Source organism: Heteronotia binoei, chromosome 1 (genome assembly GCF_032191835.1).
Source record: "Heteronotia binoei isolate CCM8104 ecotype False Entrance Well chromosome 1, APGP_CSIRO_Hbin_v1, whole genome shotgun sequence".
Classification (NCBI taxonomy): Eukaryota; Metazoa; Chordata; class Lepidosauria; order Squamata; family Gekkonidae; genus Heteronotia; species Heteronotia binoei.
Window position 1 is genome coordinate 243,455,545 of NC_083223.1, and position 14,447 is coordinate 243,469,991.

The 14,447-nt window shown below is 42.5% G+C and overlaps 1 protein-coding gene across 1 annotated transcript in view; it reads left to right on the plus strand.

The window, feature by feature from the left end:
• The window catches only part of ADCY3 (adenylate cyclase 3), a 118,795-nt gene that overhangs the window by 79,059 nt on the left and 25,289 nt on the right, over window positions 1-14,447 (plus strand). The window contains exons 7-8 of the mRNA XM_060250182.1: window positions 284-442; window positions 4,667-4,829. Of these exons, the coding sequence (XP_060106165.1) occupies window positions 284-442; window positions 4,667-4,829 (322 nt within the window). The remainder of the gene's footprint in view (window positions 1-283; window positions 443-4,666; window positions 4,830-14,447) is intronic.

The window sequence follows — 14,447 nt, forward strand, 5'->3', positions numbered from 1 at the left end:
GGTGTAGTGGTTAAGTGCGCAGACTCTTATCTGGGAGAACCTGGGAGTTTGATTCCCCACTCCTCCACATGCAACTGCTAGAGTGACCTTGGGTCTGTCATAACTCTGTCAGAAGCTGTTCTGGAAAGAGCAATTCTGGGAGAGTTCTCTCAGTCCCACCTACCTCACAGGGTGTGGGAAGGGAAAGGAGATTGTAAGCCGCTCTGAGACTCCTTTGGGTAGTGAAGGGAGTATAAATCCAATCTTTTCCTCCTCTTCTTATCAATGACCCCTTCTTCTACAGCTATGTGAGAGAGAAGACCAAAACGGATGTGGACATGCGTGTAGGTGTACACAGTGGCACCGTCCTGGGAGGGGTCTTGGGACAGAAACGCTGGCAATATGATGTGTGGTCCACAGACGTGACAGTGGCTAACAAGATGGAAGCTGGTGGCATCCCAGGGTAAGCTCTTCCTTTGGCCTTGGGCATTTTCATTGTTGTCTTTCTGGGCTTGCTTTGAAAATTCCAGCTGTCCCAGTGCTATAATGACAGTGTTGTCAAGTTTCTTTCAGACTAGTTTCATTGTCAGCACTGAGGGTTGCTGCCTCTTTGTGATTTTCATATATCTCATGTTAATGGAATGTCATCTATAAAAAGTGGAAAACTGTGGACAGAATTTGTTAATGTATGTTTTGGAAGGTTGATCGTTTACCTGAACAAATTCCAGAAGTCACATTTAAATGGGAAGGTCACAGAGATAAACAGCAAGCAGAACATATTTATTAATTTAGAAATGGCAAGTTGGTTTGTAGATAAGTAATTCATAGTATAGTCCTGCTCTTGTCCTTGCTCTCTTGCTGCCCTTTCTGACTGGAATTTTTTATTTAATTCATTTATACTCTCATCTTTCTCCCCAGTGGGGATTCAAAGCTGCTTACATCAATCACCTTTCCTCCATTTTATCCTCTCAACAACCCTGTGAGGTAGGCTAAGCTAGGCTAGGCTGAGATAGTGTGACTGGCACAAGGTGAGCTTCCTTTCCAGTGGGGATTTGAACCTGGCTCTTCCAGATACTACTCCAGATAAACACTAACCACTACTCTATCACTAGCGACTTTCCAAGAAACCTGCATGCTGCCACTTCCCACACCTCCCTCAATTCCCTTGTTATAGAATCACAGAGTTGGAAGGGGCCAAACAGACCATCTAGTCCAACCCCTTGCTCCATGCAGGATCAGCTTAAAGCATCTCCGACAAATAATCATCCAGCCATGTTTTGAAGACTGCCACCTTCCTTGGCAGCTGGTTCCACCTCTGAACTACTCTGACCATAAAAAATTTTTCCCTCATATCCAGCCGGTGCTTTTCTGCTTGTAATTTGAGCCCATTGCTTCAGGTCCTATCCTCAGCTGCCAAATGGAACAGCTCCTTGCCCTCCTCTAAATGACAGCCTTTCAAATATTTAAAAAGAGCAATCATGTCCCTCCTCAATCTCCTCTTCTCCAGACTGAACATTCCCAAGGCCCTCAGCCTTTCCTCATAGTGTTCTTCCTCCAGGTGATCATCCTCATTGCTCTCTTTTGCACTCGCTCGATTTTGTCCACATCTTTTTTAAAGTAAGGTCTCCAGATTGGCATAAACCACTGTTATCCACTGACATAAACCCTCTTCACCACCTCTGTAGCTGGAATCAATGTATACTCCTGTATCCCCAATGCCTCCACCTCCTCCTTCCCTCCTTGTGGTCTTCCATGTTTACATTTGCGATTGCAAGCTCCTCAGGGCAGGGGCTTGTCTTCTTCTAATCTATGAAATATTGTGCATGTTGATGGTGCTATATAATGAGTAATCATCATCATCATCATCATCATAGCAGTTGTTAGGACATACTTAACACTATAGGCAGAGAACCCCATTTCCCTTTGCAGCTTAGCATGCTTTATTCAGCCCACAGATATGAAATCAGGACAACCAAATAGAAGCCCTTGGAAGGCTATCTGTGGGCATAGACCATGGCACTCAAAGGGTGGGTTTTAGGTAATAGCCAGTGTTCCCTCTAGGCTGAGTTAATGTGAGCTAGCTCACAGTTTTTTAGCCTCCAACTCACACATTTTTGTCTTAGCTCAGGAAAAATGGTCCCAAAGCCAATTAAGTAGCTCACAAAGTAGAATTTTTGCTCACAAGACCCCACAGCTTAGAGGGAATGTTGGTCACCCAATGCTCCCTCTAAACTGTGGAGTCTTATGAGTAAAAATGATACTTTGTGAGCTACTGACATCAAAGTTGTGAGCTACTACATAAATTAGTTTGCTCTGGGGCCATTTTTCCTGAGCTAAGACAAAAATACGTGAGCCAGAGACTAAAAAAACTGTGAGCTAGCTGACATTAACTCAGCTAAAAGGGAACACTGTGGATCACAAGGCCAGGAGGGAGTGGGAACAGGGGACCAGTTAAGCCATTTCAGCTTTAGTTCTAGACATGGATTTTTACATATTCAGATTCCATGTTATGATTTGGTACCTTTAAGGTTTTCTTTTGCCTTTGTTTTTACAACAAATAAGCAGATTGCACAATTAAGGACTGAATTATAGTTTTCTAAAAGAACAAAATTAGCTTTTCCAATCCAGCAAATCTACAGCAGCCCAATCAGATGTGTTCCATCAGATTCGGGTTGGATTTAGGCAGTGGCCAGCTAACCCACTTTCAAAAGTGACGGGAGAATCACTGAGGGCACTAGCGTTTATTTCAAGAAGGGATTGGATGGATGTTGCATGTACCCTAATAGGCACGTTGGGACCTTAATAGCAAGGCCATTTGGAAGGCCACTCATTGTGTGGTGCTGGGGATTGTCTATGCAGTCATGATTCCGCTTGTTTCCTGGAAGCAAAATGAAGTGCAGATAAATTAGAGCATGCTTGGTCCTGTCAGTGATCAAAAAGATAGCTTCAGGGCAAAGATCAAGCAAATGAGTGAAGCACAGCCAGCCAGGAAGCAAAGGAAGGTAATAAATGTGCATACGTCTAAGCAGGTCAAAGCCAGGGCTTTCCGTCTGCATGGTTCTGGGCAACAGGGCTTGACTATTAATAGCAATATCCATGCTTAATTAAGAAGTAAGGATATCACACAGAAACTCTTAAATTTTAAAGCATTGGACAACCATATAAACTTCCGTTGTGGAAAATCTCCCGTTTCCTGTTGGAATTCCTGGAGGGAAGAGGAACAGAATTTTGTCACACACTTTTTCCTGCCTCCCCCAGCACCTTTCCTATCAAGAAATGGGACATCATCCCACTGGAACAGGGGTGGCCAAACTTGCCAACATAAGAGCCACACAGAATAAACGTCAGATGTTTGAGAGCCATAAGACATGAATGTCAGATGTTTGAGAGACACAAGGGAGGGAGGGAGGAAGGAAGGAAGATGGAGGAGGGAGAGGTGGAGAGAAAGCAACCTTAACTAGAAATGCATTCTCCATGCCACCAGCTGGAGAGAGAAATGCCTTCTCCAAGCTGGCTGATGAGGTGGTTGGGGCCTTGAGAGCCACACGATATGTGTGAAAGAGCTGCATGTGGCTCCCAAACTACAATTTGGCTACCCCTGCATGAGAACTTCTCAAGAGTCTCTAATGCAGTCTCCCATTTCCTGGTGGTTGTGGGTGAGCCAAGCATCTCTGGTTGACATTAAGTCATCAGCCATGTTTTGTGCACTGGGCATGTTTCTAGCCATGCTGACCCTGGTTCCCAACCTGTCACCTTTCTTTTCATGTTTATCATTGACCCCAAAACAGTTTCTGTTGTTAAGAATACGAAGATGACAGAGAGACTTGTATACCACGTATTCTGTATTACTGGAATGAGAACAGAGTTTGGGAATAACTAGGGAGAAAAAATACCTAGTACTAATATTTCTGCAGATATATGGGGAAAGGAGTATATGCCAAAGGACCTGTGAGATTGCTTTAAATCACTTTAAAATGCTCTCATGTTATATGGAATAAGATCAGTTAACATGATTGAGAATATTGAAGGTTCAGCGAAAAATCTGATGCTGATTTTACTTCTGTTTGTTGAATGTGTCTGTTGGGTAACAGAGAGAGTTTACATGACATGGAGTACAGATTATATTTACTGAACCCAGTTCCATTGGGTTCTCTGCGCTTGTTATCACAAGAGTGTGTGTATGGTTGCAGTCTAGATTAATGATAAATATCTCAAGTTCTTGGTTGGATCTTCCAGAGGCATGTTTTCAGTCCCTGACCTGGTTCTCATTAATGCTAGTGGTTGTCAAAACCTCATGTGGCAATGAGTTCCACAGTTTATTAGCCATCTTTATACCTTGCAGAACTCAGACTTACAAAGTAAATAAATATTATAAAAACACATAAAAGACCACAACTTGATTAGGACTACTGATAAATAAAAATTAGTCAAATGCAGTCCTAAATAAAACTGTCTTCAACTGCTTCCTGAAGAATGGAAGTGAGGGGGCAGGTGCACTTCCCTGGGGACTTTGTTCTATGGTTGTGGGGCTGCCACTGGAAAGGCCCTCTTTCATGTGCTCACTTCCTGTTCTTTGGATCTAACTCTACGTGCAAGGATCTCTGAATCTCTGGAATCTTCTCCCTTCAGCATCAGTGCCAACCAGTAACAGCTGATTGCTTTTTGTGTATGTGTGTGTTCCTTGCAGACGTGTACATATTTCTCAGAGCACCATGGATTGCTTGAAGGGAGAGTTTGAGGTGGAGCCAGGAGATGGTGGATCGCGGTGTGAATACTTGAAAGAGAAGGGGATTGTAACCTACCTTGTATTAGTTCCCAAGCAGCCACTCAAGAACGGGATCAATGGTGTGGTGAGTGTTCCTTCTTCACATCCTCTTCACAGTCCCATATTCAAAAGTGAACACTTATCCTGGCCTCCGCATAGAACCTTCCAAAAAACTCTTGACTCACCGGTGTAGTGTTTGCCTTTTTGTTTGGCTGAGCATTTTCACATTGCATTTATATAAGCAGGAGAGTATTCCATTGTCATTTTCCCATGAATGTATTTGCTTTATTTAGTCCCTAACAGGGACTTAAAAGCGTATAATGCTAGAGAGGAAAAATAAATACAATAACCAGGGCTTTCTTTGTGCAGGAACACAGTTCCAGCTGGCTTGGTGTCAGGAAGTGTGGCCTAATATGCAAATGAGTTCTTGCTGGGCTTTTTCTGCAACAAAAGCCCTATGTAAAACAATGGTGATGTCAGGGGGTGGCCTAATATGCAAATGAGTTCCTGCTGGGCTTTTTCTACCAAAAAAGCCCTGACAATAACAAACAAAAAGGGGGGGGGGGACCTTTGGATTGCTCGGCAGGTCTTCTTTCTCCACTAACTGATCTTATGCCTAGTGCTCGGCTGCAACTCTCAGGGCAAAGACCCAAATGGAAAGAGCCCTGAGGTTTGCATCTCTCAGCATGCCCGGGCTTTCAGTGTCTGTGTGCAGATGAGAGAAAGGAAACTCATCAAAATGGTACTCAGCTGCTGCTCTTTGAAAGGATGAACTGGCTTTCTGGGCATCATCTTTTTGCTATTACATTACCTCCAAATTTCCCAGGTCCCTTTTCAACAGAATGGTGGTGGTGGGAAGTGCCACCAAGTCACAGCCAAATTATGCCGACCCCCTAGGGCAGGGTGTCTAACTCTTTTGTTATGAGGGCCAGATCTGACATAAGTCAGATTGTACCTATTTAAGATTAGGTAGCAGAGATATAAACTTTATAACGGACACAGACAAACATGACTAGAGATTTTAAAAAATAAAACCTGGTTAAAACATTAGCACTTGTTGGTCTGAAAGGTGCTTTCTTTGTATTTCTCCCATGAGATCCAGGAAAAGGAAGCTCTGGCTCTTTCCCTGCCTCCCCAGGGGACCAGGTCGGGGAGGAGCCTCAACCAATAAAGAAAATCAAGGTTTTGCTCTGTAGCCCCCGTGCGCTTGAGCAAGCTTAGTAAAGCAAGTTGAGATGCAGAAGGAAGCAAGACAGAAGGAGAAGGAAGCAGACAAGAGCCAGTTGCTTAGGGGCCTGATAGCCCTCTGAGGGCCTGATATGGCCACCGGACCGCATGTTTGATACCCCTGCCCTAGGCTATTCAAGGCAAGAGATGAACAGAAGTGGTTTGCCATTGCCTGCTTCTGTGTAGCAACTTTGGACTTCCTTGGTGGTCTCCCATCCAAATAGTAACCAGGGCCTAACCGTGCTATGTAGAAGTAGAAAAGAGTTCAGTAGCACCTTAAAGACTAACAAAATGTGTGGTAGAGTATTAGCTTTTGTGAGTCACAGCTCATTTCTTCAGGGATCCGAAGGAAGAAAGGCATCTGATGAAGCCGGCAGTAGCTCCATAAAGCTCACACCTTACCACAAAGAGAAAGCTCATACCTTTCCAGTAGAAAGGAAGATGCAAACACTATGGAGAACAAAGTGGAGATTTACAGGCACATAATTTTTTAACAAATGAAAAACATGGCATATACACATTATTTTGTAATTTCTTTGGCCTTCACATATTTCAGGGCAGTAGGTTATTGTTAGACCTGTTTCTTATTGAGAAGGTAAACTTGTGTCTGGGCTGTACCACTTCAGTCTGCTTGTGGGGGCTTGTGTGACTCAGTGCTCCCTCTTGCAAAACAACCCTTCCACACAGAAAATTTGATAGGAAAGAAAAACTGACGTGCTATTTTTCCTGTGGTCTTTGGAGTGTTTTTTGTTTGTATAGAACAGTGTTCAGTCATGTTGATTCCCTAACCTGCAATTGTTATGTGACCCAAGAGTGTGGGTTGTACATCTTGAAGCCAAAAAGACATAATATCTCCAGCCAGAAAAGATGGTTTTAGCAACAAACACTCCTTTTCTTCCTTAGGCATTTTTAAAAGGACAGCTTTGCTTAAGATGATGGTTGTTCTTATAAACCACGTGATGACCCAATTCCCGTTATGTGGTGGACAGTGAAAGTAATTGATTCAAGATTAGTAATATGCTAATACATTGATGTCAGATAAACGGCTTCACCTAAGCTTGATTTCCTCCACAAATTAGAAAGCTAACAGGCTGACATCAAAGAGATGAGTCAGTGGTGGCTGATTGTGGGCTAACTATCTGCATTTGACAAACAAACAAACAGCTCCCAGTGAAGTGATAGCTCAGACAGAAGGAAGACTTGTAATTATTTGTGGATTCAGGGCCTGTCACTGAACAAATCAAGGTTTTAAAAAATGGCTGTTGTTTTGCTCAAAGTAAGCAAGATAAACCTCGATATGTGCAATTATAGTTAGGACTTCTCCATATACAGAAAAAAAATCTTAATGTTACTGTATCATGACTGGCCTTATACCCTTTCCCATTTTAGAGATGATTCATATAACTGTTTGCTTCGTATTGTTAATTCTTGCTGAACTCCTTGTATGCTTCTGTTAAATCCCCCTCGCATCTGAATAAACCAAATCTTGGCACAGGTCATGCCATATGAATTGGGACCTCTAGCAAGTCCCTCCTGTCCCCACCCACCTCTCAGAATCCACTATTTTTCTTTTCTTTGCTTCTGGAGAGCCAGTTTGGTGTAGTGGTTAAGTGTGCGGACTTAACCACTATCTGGGAGAACCGGGTTTGATTCCCCACTCCTCCACTTGCACCTGCTAGAATGGCCTTGGGTCAGCCATAGCTCTGGCAGAGGTTGTCCTTGAAAGGGCAGCTGCTGTGAGAGCCCTCTCCAGCCCCACCCACCTCACAGGGTGTCTGTTGTGGGAGAGGAAGGTAAAGGAGATTGTGAGCCGCTCTGAGACTCTTCGGAGTGGAGGGTGGGATATAAATCCAATATCTTCTTCTTCTTCTGCGTTTCTACTGCCTATTAACTTCCTTTGGGGACTAGTTATTGTGCTTGACTATGAGAAAGAGGACTAAGGATGTTATAGCTACTAGGCAACTTGTCCCCTCCATACTTCCATACCTAGAAAACCATTGCCACCTGCAGAGCTAGCAGCTGGGGCAAAAATCCCTTTTGCCCAGGGTTTAAGCTGGCACTGTATGGATCCACTGAAAATAATGGATATTTATTTCAGCAGTACCAAGACTACAAGGTTTAAAGAGCTGGGCATGTTTCTCCTGGAGAAAGGAAGACTAAGGGGAGAAGTGATTGCTGTCTTCAAATATCAGAAAGGTTGTAATGTAGAAGGGAAGCAGATGTGCTAGCTCTTGCTTCACATGGCAGCATTAGCAAGAGTGAGTGGCATTTATGGGAGAAGATTTGGCTGAATATTAGGAGAAACTTCCCAATGGCAAAGGCTGTTCAAGTGTGGACCCAGCAGATGAACTCCAAGATACTTACAACTCTATAACACATTCCTCTACTGGAGCAGATGATTTCATTTTCACCTTTGTGGAAGCTTTTCCACACTACCAAAGCGTTCCAAGGAGGCTTTCTGTCAGTAGCCATCATGAGTCCCATCCAGGTCCCCAGGATTTTCCTGTTTCTAGTCCATCAAGATTGCCAGGATTTCCCTGTTTTGAGTCAAGCTCCAAGACCAGGCTAGACTTCCAGGCAATAGGAGTAAGAACAGTTCAGCAAACCATAAAGCCCTAGACGAGAAAGATAGGGGCTATCTTCCAAAAGGAATGAATTGATTCACTTAGCACCAGCCAGAGAGAGAAAAGACCACTTATTCGCACAAGGATATGATTATAACAAGATCAACAAATCTTTGGAGGGAAAGTTACGTGTGGTTTTTCCAGAAGCAAGCAAGGGAAGGCCCGTGTAGGATAGACCATCATGTCAGAGTGACATAGTTTGGAATCTAAGGATAACTGTAAACCATTCAGCTAGGAAACCAATTTCTTTCCTTCCTGTTTTCCAAATACAGTTAACTTCTAAAAAGTAACAGAGTGTGTGTCATCACTAGATTGCTTAGGTGAAAAAGAACTTGCTTATATATGTCTATGCCAAGCTTCTCTAGAGCCAGGCTATGTGTTTAGCTGAATGAGCAGTGTGACAGAGAGAGCTAGAATTTCTGCTTCCAGCTTCAGATCTTAAAATGACAGGCAGCTATTTGATGTTTCATCCCAAGATGCAAAAAAGGAGAAAAATAAAATCCTGTTAATGATTGACCAATTAGCCTCCTCAGTGTTCTTACTTGTTGCACCAAGGAGTTGATGGAATAGTTAAAAAGCAGAAAGGCCAGAATACAACCATGCTTGACTCCTTTGTCAAGTGGGATCATTGGAGAGATAGCCTTGAGGACTGCATCTTACTTTGAGAACGTTTGCTTCATGCAGCAAGCAAATAAGTGGGCATTCAATCTACTGAGGAGTTCTCAAGCTTTGCCCAGAGTCTGTTCCTGGGGATGCTGCCAAATGCTGCTTTGAAATCCAGATGGCGTAGAGTGCTCCATTTGGCTTAGAGCTGTACTTCTCTGCTGGGTGGTACAGAATCAGACACTGGTCTATCGTACAGCAGCCAGCTTTGAAACCTGCTTGCTCGTCCATCAGAATGTTTTCTTGATTCAGCCAGTCAAGGAATTTCCAATATAGATATCTTGAATATAATGGCAAATAGAGGGCCATAACACAGAATAAACCAAAACCTTTAAATACCTTGGTATAGTTTCCCAGTTGTGTGGACACTGCTTTGAGGTTTTACCCCATTGCTCCTTAATGATTCAAAATTCTTGAACATGCTGAAGAAGAAGTTTGCATTTTCTAATCAAATGAAATAGAATCTGTCCGCCAAAGCTTGCTGATAGAAAAATCTCTCCCTTGCTATATGCAGACAACACTGTCATCATCTTATTCCACTCACAAGAGGGCCTTAGGGAGAGCACTCTGTGTCTTCACCATGTGCTGCAAAGAGGAGCAACTTGTGATAAATTATCAAAAAACAAAAGTCCTTATCTTTAAAAAAAAAATCAAATGCACAAATGGCAAATAGAGGGCCATAACACAAAATTCTTGAACATGCTGAAGAAGAAGTTTGCATTTTCTAATCAAATGAAATAGAATCTGGACACCTCATCCTGCAATATTCACCATCTATAGCATCATATTTTATGCAGTTCCAGGCTTTATTGATTTGGAGCGACATTTTTGAAATTTCAAAATATCTAGAGGTTTTTTACTACTTGGATTGTTACCAAATGGCTCCGTTCATGTGTCTCAGGACTATTTTCTGCTGATTCAAGTTATTCTTACTATTATGTGAATATTTTCTTATTGTTTGTATTTAGTAGATATATTGATTGCAGTCACTTTAGTCAGAAAAATATCACACTTAAAAACTTCGTTTAAAAATTCTCCCTTTTTTTGCGCTTATTTTCACAGTTTGTGAAATGCCTACAGAGTATCCTCCGCCATTCAAAGATTTTGTTTTTGAAAAGGAAGTCCCTTTATCCCTGCAGCAATCAATTTAATCCAAGGAAAGGTTATTTCCAGGGGTAGAATTCTAGCAGGAGCTGCTTTGCATATTACGCCACACACCCCTGATGTAGCCAATCCTCCAAGAACTTACAAAAAAGAGCCTTTTAAGCTCTTGAAGGATTGGCTACATCAGGGGTATGTGGCCTAATATGCAAAGGAGCTTCTGCTAGAATTCCACCCCTGGTTATTTCCCAGCGCCTATATGGTTCCCATCTCTGTATCTATAAAGAAAGATGCTCACTGGAAGTGGTACAATCCAAGTTCTTGCCATTTGATTTGATTTATTCAATTTCTAGCCCTCCCTCCCTGCGAACTGACTAAGGTTGGGGTATAACATAACCATAACAATAAAATGTACATGTAAATAACTTTAACATATCAAAATTTAAAGCCACAATCTAAATACTATCAATCCTTGGAGTCCTGCATCCCAAATGCCCTCCTTAGGTTAGAGACTGGGATGATCTCCTTGGAGACCCATATGTGACTCTTTGCAGCCACCTACTGGTTAAATGTTGTTTTCAATCTGGTGGGCCTAGCCCCCTTGATCCGATGATAGCCACAGGTCAGCCTGGCAAAGAGCAGAAGAGGGAAAACTCCTGGAGATTGGCCTTCCCCACAAGACTTATTGCGCCTTGGGCACCAAAAAGCAAGAGAAACAATTAAATAGCTTTGGGATCAAGCTCTACAATCGGACAGAGCACAGACATGGAAACATCCTATTATTCTCTAATATACTAAATGCTTTCAACCAGCAGATTACCTCAGATCCCTTACAATCTCCAAATATCAGGGAATCTTTACTCTTGCTTGCTTTAATATTCTACCGCTGGTCCTCCTGGAAGGTAGATACTATCGCATCCCACTCTTTCAGTGTCTTTTAGGGTTGCCAGCCTCCAGGTAGGGCCTGGAGATCTCCTGCTTTTAGAACTGATCTCCAGTTGACAGAGATCAGCTCCCCTGGAGAAAATACAAAATTCTCACTTGACAGAGCTTTTACTGATGTTTGTTTGCACACTCTGGATCTTATTTATTGAACTCTGACTCACAAAAGCTTATGTTAGAGTAAGTTTTTCTAGTCTTTAAGATGCCACAGGACTTCTCTTATGTTTGTTATGATCGCACTTCTTATTTTTAAGCTTTAAAAATGTTTTGAGTTCATGCCTATGGTTCTGTCACAAGCGGAGGCCTTTAGAACTTCCATTTGCCGAGCTTATACAGCGTGGCTCCTTTGCAGACTCCTTAGTGATTTGCCTGGGAGAGGGGATGAGGTGGGAGGAGAGAGGAGGAAGCTGACACCAAGAAGCTTCAGACTGCCATGTTTTGAGGCCAAACAGTAGATTTTTTAAAATTTCCTTTTGCCTCCTAAGCATACATTCTGTCTCCCATGAGGTCTCGCTGTGAGATCTTGCATGTATTTATTTGTTTACATTATTTATAGTCCTTCTTTCTTGCTGAGACTCAAGGCAGATCACACAGTGTAGGTCAAGTACAGTCAGCAGCATGGGACATCCAATGAGCAGTACAATAGGGTTTAGATTACAGAAATCTGACAACCAAACAGAAATCTAGAACACAGCTGAAACAAACCTGAAATGAAACAAGCATTTAAACATGACGTATTAAACGGCATAGGAACTACTAGTCAGAACATACAGTGATGGACAGCAATATAGTAGTATAAGCCACAGTTCCTATCCCCTTTACCAGTGCAATTTTCTGAACCATTTCATTGCAGTATAGTCCTATTTACCCCCTGCAAGAAAGCCCTCTTGAATAATTCCATTTTTCATAGTTCTTGGAAAGCCAGGAGAGCGGGAGCCTTCTTACATCTTAGCTATTTAGCTTGTTCTGGCTGTACAGTTAAGAGGGAAATAACTTTGTACCTGTTCTGGTTCTGAGAAGGTGAAAATGACAGGACCACAACCAAAGCTGGGAAGTATACATTTCAATTGGTGAATGAAGGAGATGGACTCTATTATCATATATCTTTCATTCAGAGGGTAATAACTGGCATGGCAGAGGTGTATTTTGCAAATCACCATTCTAATGGAAAGAGTACAAGAGGATTTTGTGCCCAGTAATTGCTGTACTTATTTAGCAACTACCAGTTAAAAACAAAAACCAGTCTGATGGTGTGTGTGTGTGGGGTAGCACATGAGGAAAGGAAAACGGCATCATTATGGACAGATGGTTCAAAAATACACACCTTCTCATCTGCACATGCTTGAACTGCAGTCTTTACAAAAGATTGTACCAAACTAAGTTTGGGAAAGACTGGCGAAAAGCAAGGGAAACCTGGAAAGTGGACAGGTGGATACAGTGGACTGTATGGAAAAATCCTGCTTCAGTTGGGAAGCCAAGACAGAGCAAAACAGCAGGGTGAATGCAGCCTCTGGACGTGTGTGCAGCTTTACACACTACATTTGCATTTCTATCTCCTGGGAAGCAGGAATCAATGGAGTCTGTTAATAAGCCTCATTCTCTATTCAGTCAGGAATTAAAATAGTCTGTCCCAAGGACTAATCATTCAAAGCTAAAGAGGATGTTTTCTTCCTTGTTTCAATTTGTTGTTTTTAAATTGTCAGATGCTGCCTCGTGCTTTGACTCTGAAGGTTTGCTTTGCTGTATTGCATGAGTATTGTCAGCATGCTCCTTTGGCTTCCAAGAGAGCAGACAAGGGTTGTATGCTAGCCTCAGTTCATGGGGTAACACATCATCATCCAGAATTCACAATTGTTTTTCATCCCTTGTTTTAAGCTGATTTAAGTCATCTTGTTCCCAGCGCTACTGCTATTCAACTTCCATCAGATACCAGTGATGTATTAGGGATGGTAATATCCTTGCTGGATCACACCAATGTTGTCTGGTCCAATGTCCTGTTCCAGAGAGAGGCAAGTGTACAGAACATAGAAGTGTCATGATCCTCGCCTGGAGATTTTGCAGTTTTACAATACAGATTACCGTGTCCTGTATAGACCTCCTTAAACACTTAGGCAATCCTCTGAAGTTTTTCTCTGTGTGGCTCTATCACCACCATGAGAGATATGGTGAGTAGCCAGAGTCAAGGGCCTTCCTGACTCTTGAAATGCCCTGCCAAGGGAAGCTCACCCAGTCCTTTTTCTACAAATGTTGTCCTTTAAGCTGGTGGGATGGAAGGGCTCAGTTGGCTGGTGGATGACTATTCTATTGCTTGGGCTCTTATAATGTATTCTTTTGACCTTGTAGCTAGGGTATGGGGGTGCTTGGTTATTGTATTGTCATTTCAGAATCACTGTAATGATTTTATATATATTTTTTGTTTTCTGTTAAGTATTCTTGGGTCTCCCGCATATAATACAGAGGCAGGGTAAAAATAAATAAATATGACTATAGGAGGTGGGGAGGGGCAGAGGACTGAAAGTGTCTACTGGGGATTAGTGTAATAAAGGAGTTACAGGAGGTACGGACCCTTGAGTGGTTGAGGGCTTTCTAGGACGATTAGGGTCTTGGGGTAGGGTATTTAGATTCTGAGTCTGCATTACAGATGTTATGGAGAAGGCAGTTGAAAGCATTATCTCTAGGATCAGTTTTCTTTGTATAGTGTAGGGGGTTCCAGTTTGGTGTTGGGGGTTCCACACAATGATGAAGCAAGGTGGTAGTGATCATAGCTCTTTTACTAGATACAGCATAATATAGTGCTGCACTCAAAGACTGAAGACTGCGCAAATGGGACCAACTATATATACACTCAAGGTTCCCGCGCTAGCATGCTATTGGACCATTCAAACCAGCATGGGCTCGTGACTGGAGCAGGACAACAGGGATTTGGATCCTGCTGCCTATTATTCCTGAGTCCACTACAGGCTCCAGTGAGCCAGGCAAGAACTCCATATGTTAGTCACAATTCTGTTCACATATACAACAATATGTTCCACTATGTTTTGGAATGTTTCCAGTGTGTGTCAGGGTTATCGGGAATATGCAGAGACAAGCTCAGATCTCAACGAAATGCTAAAGCTGTGTGAGGCACACTTCAGTCTGCAAGTGCT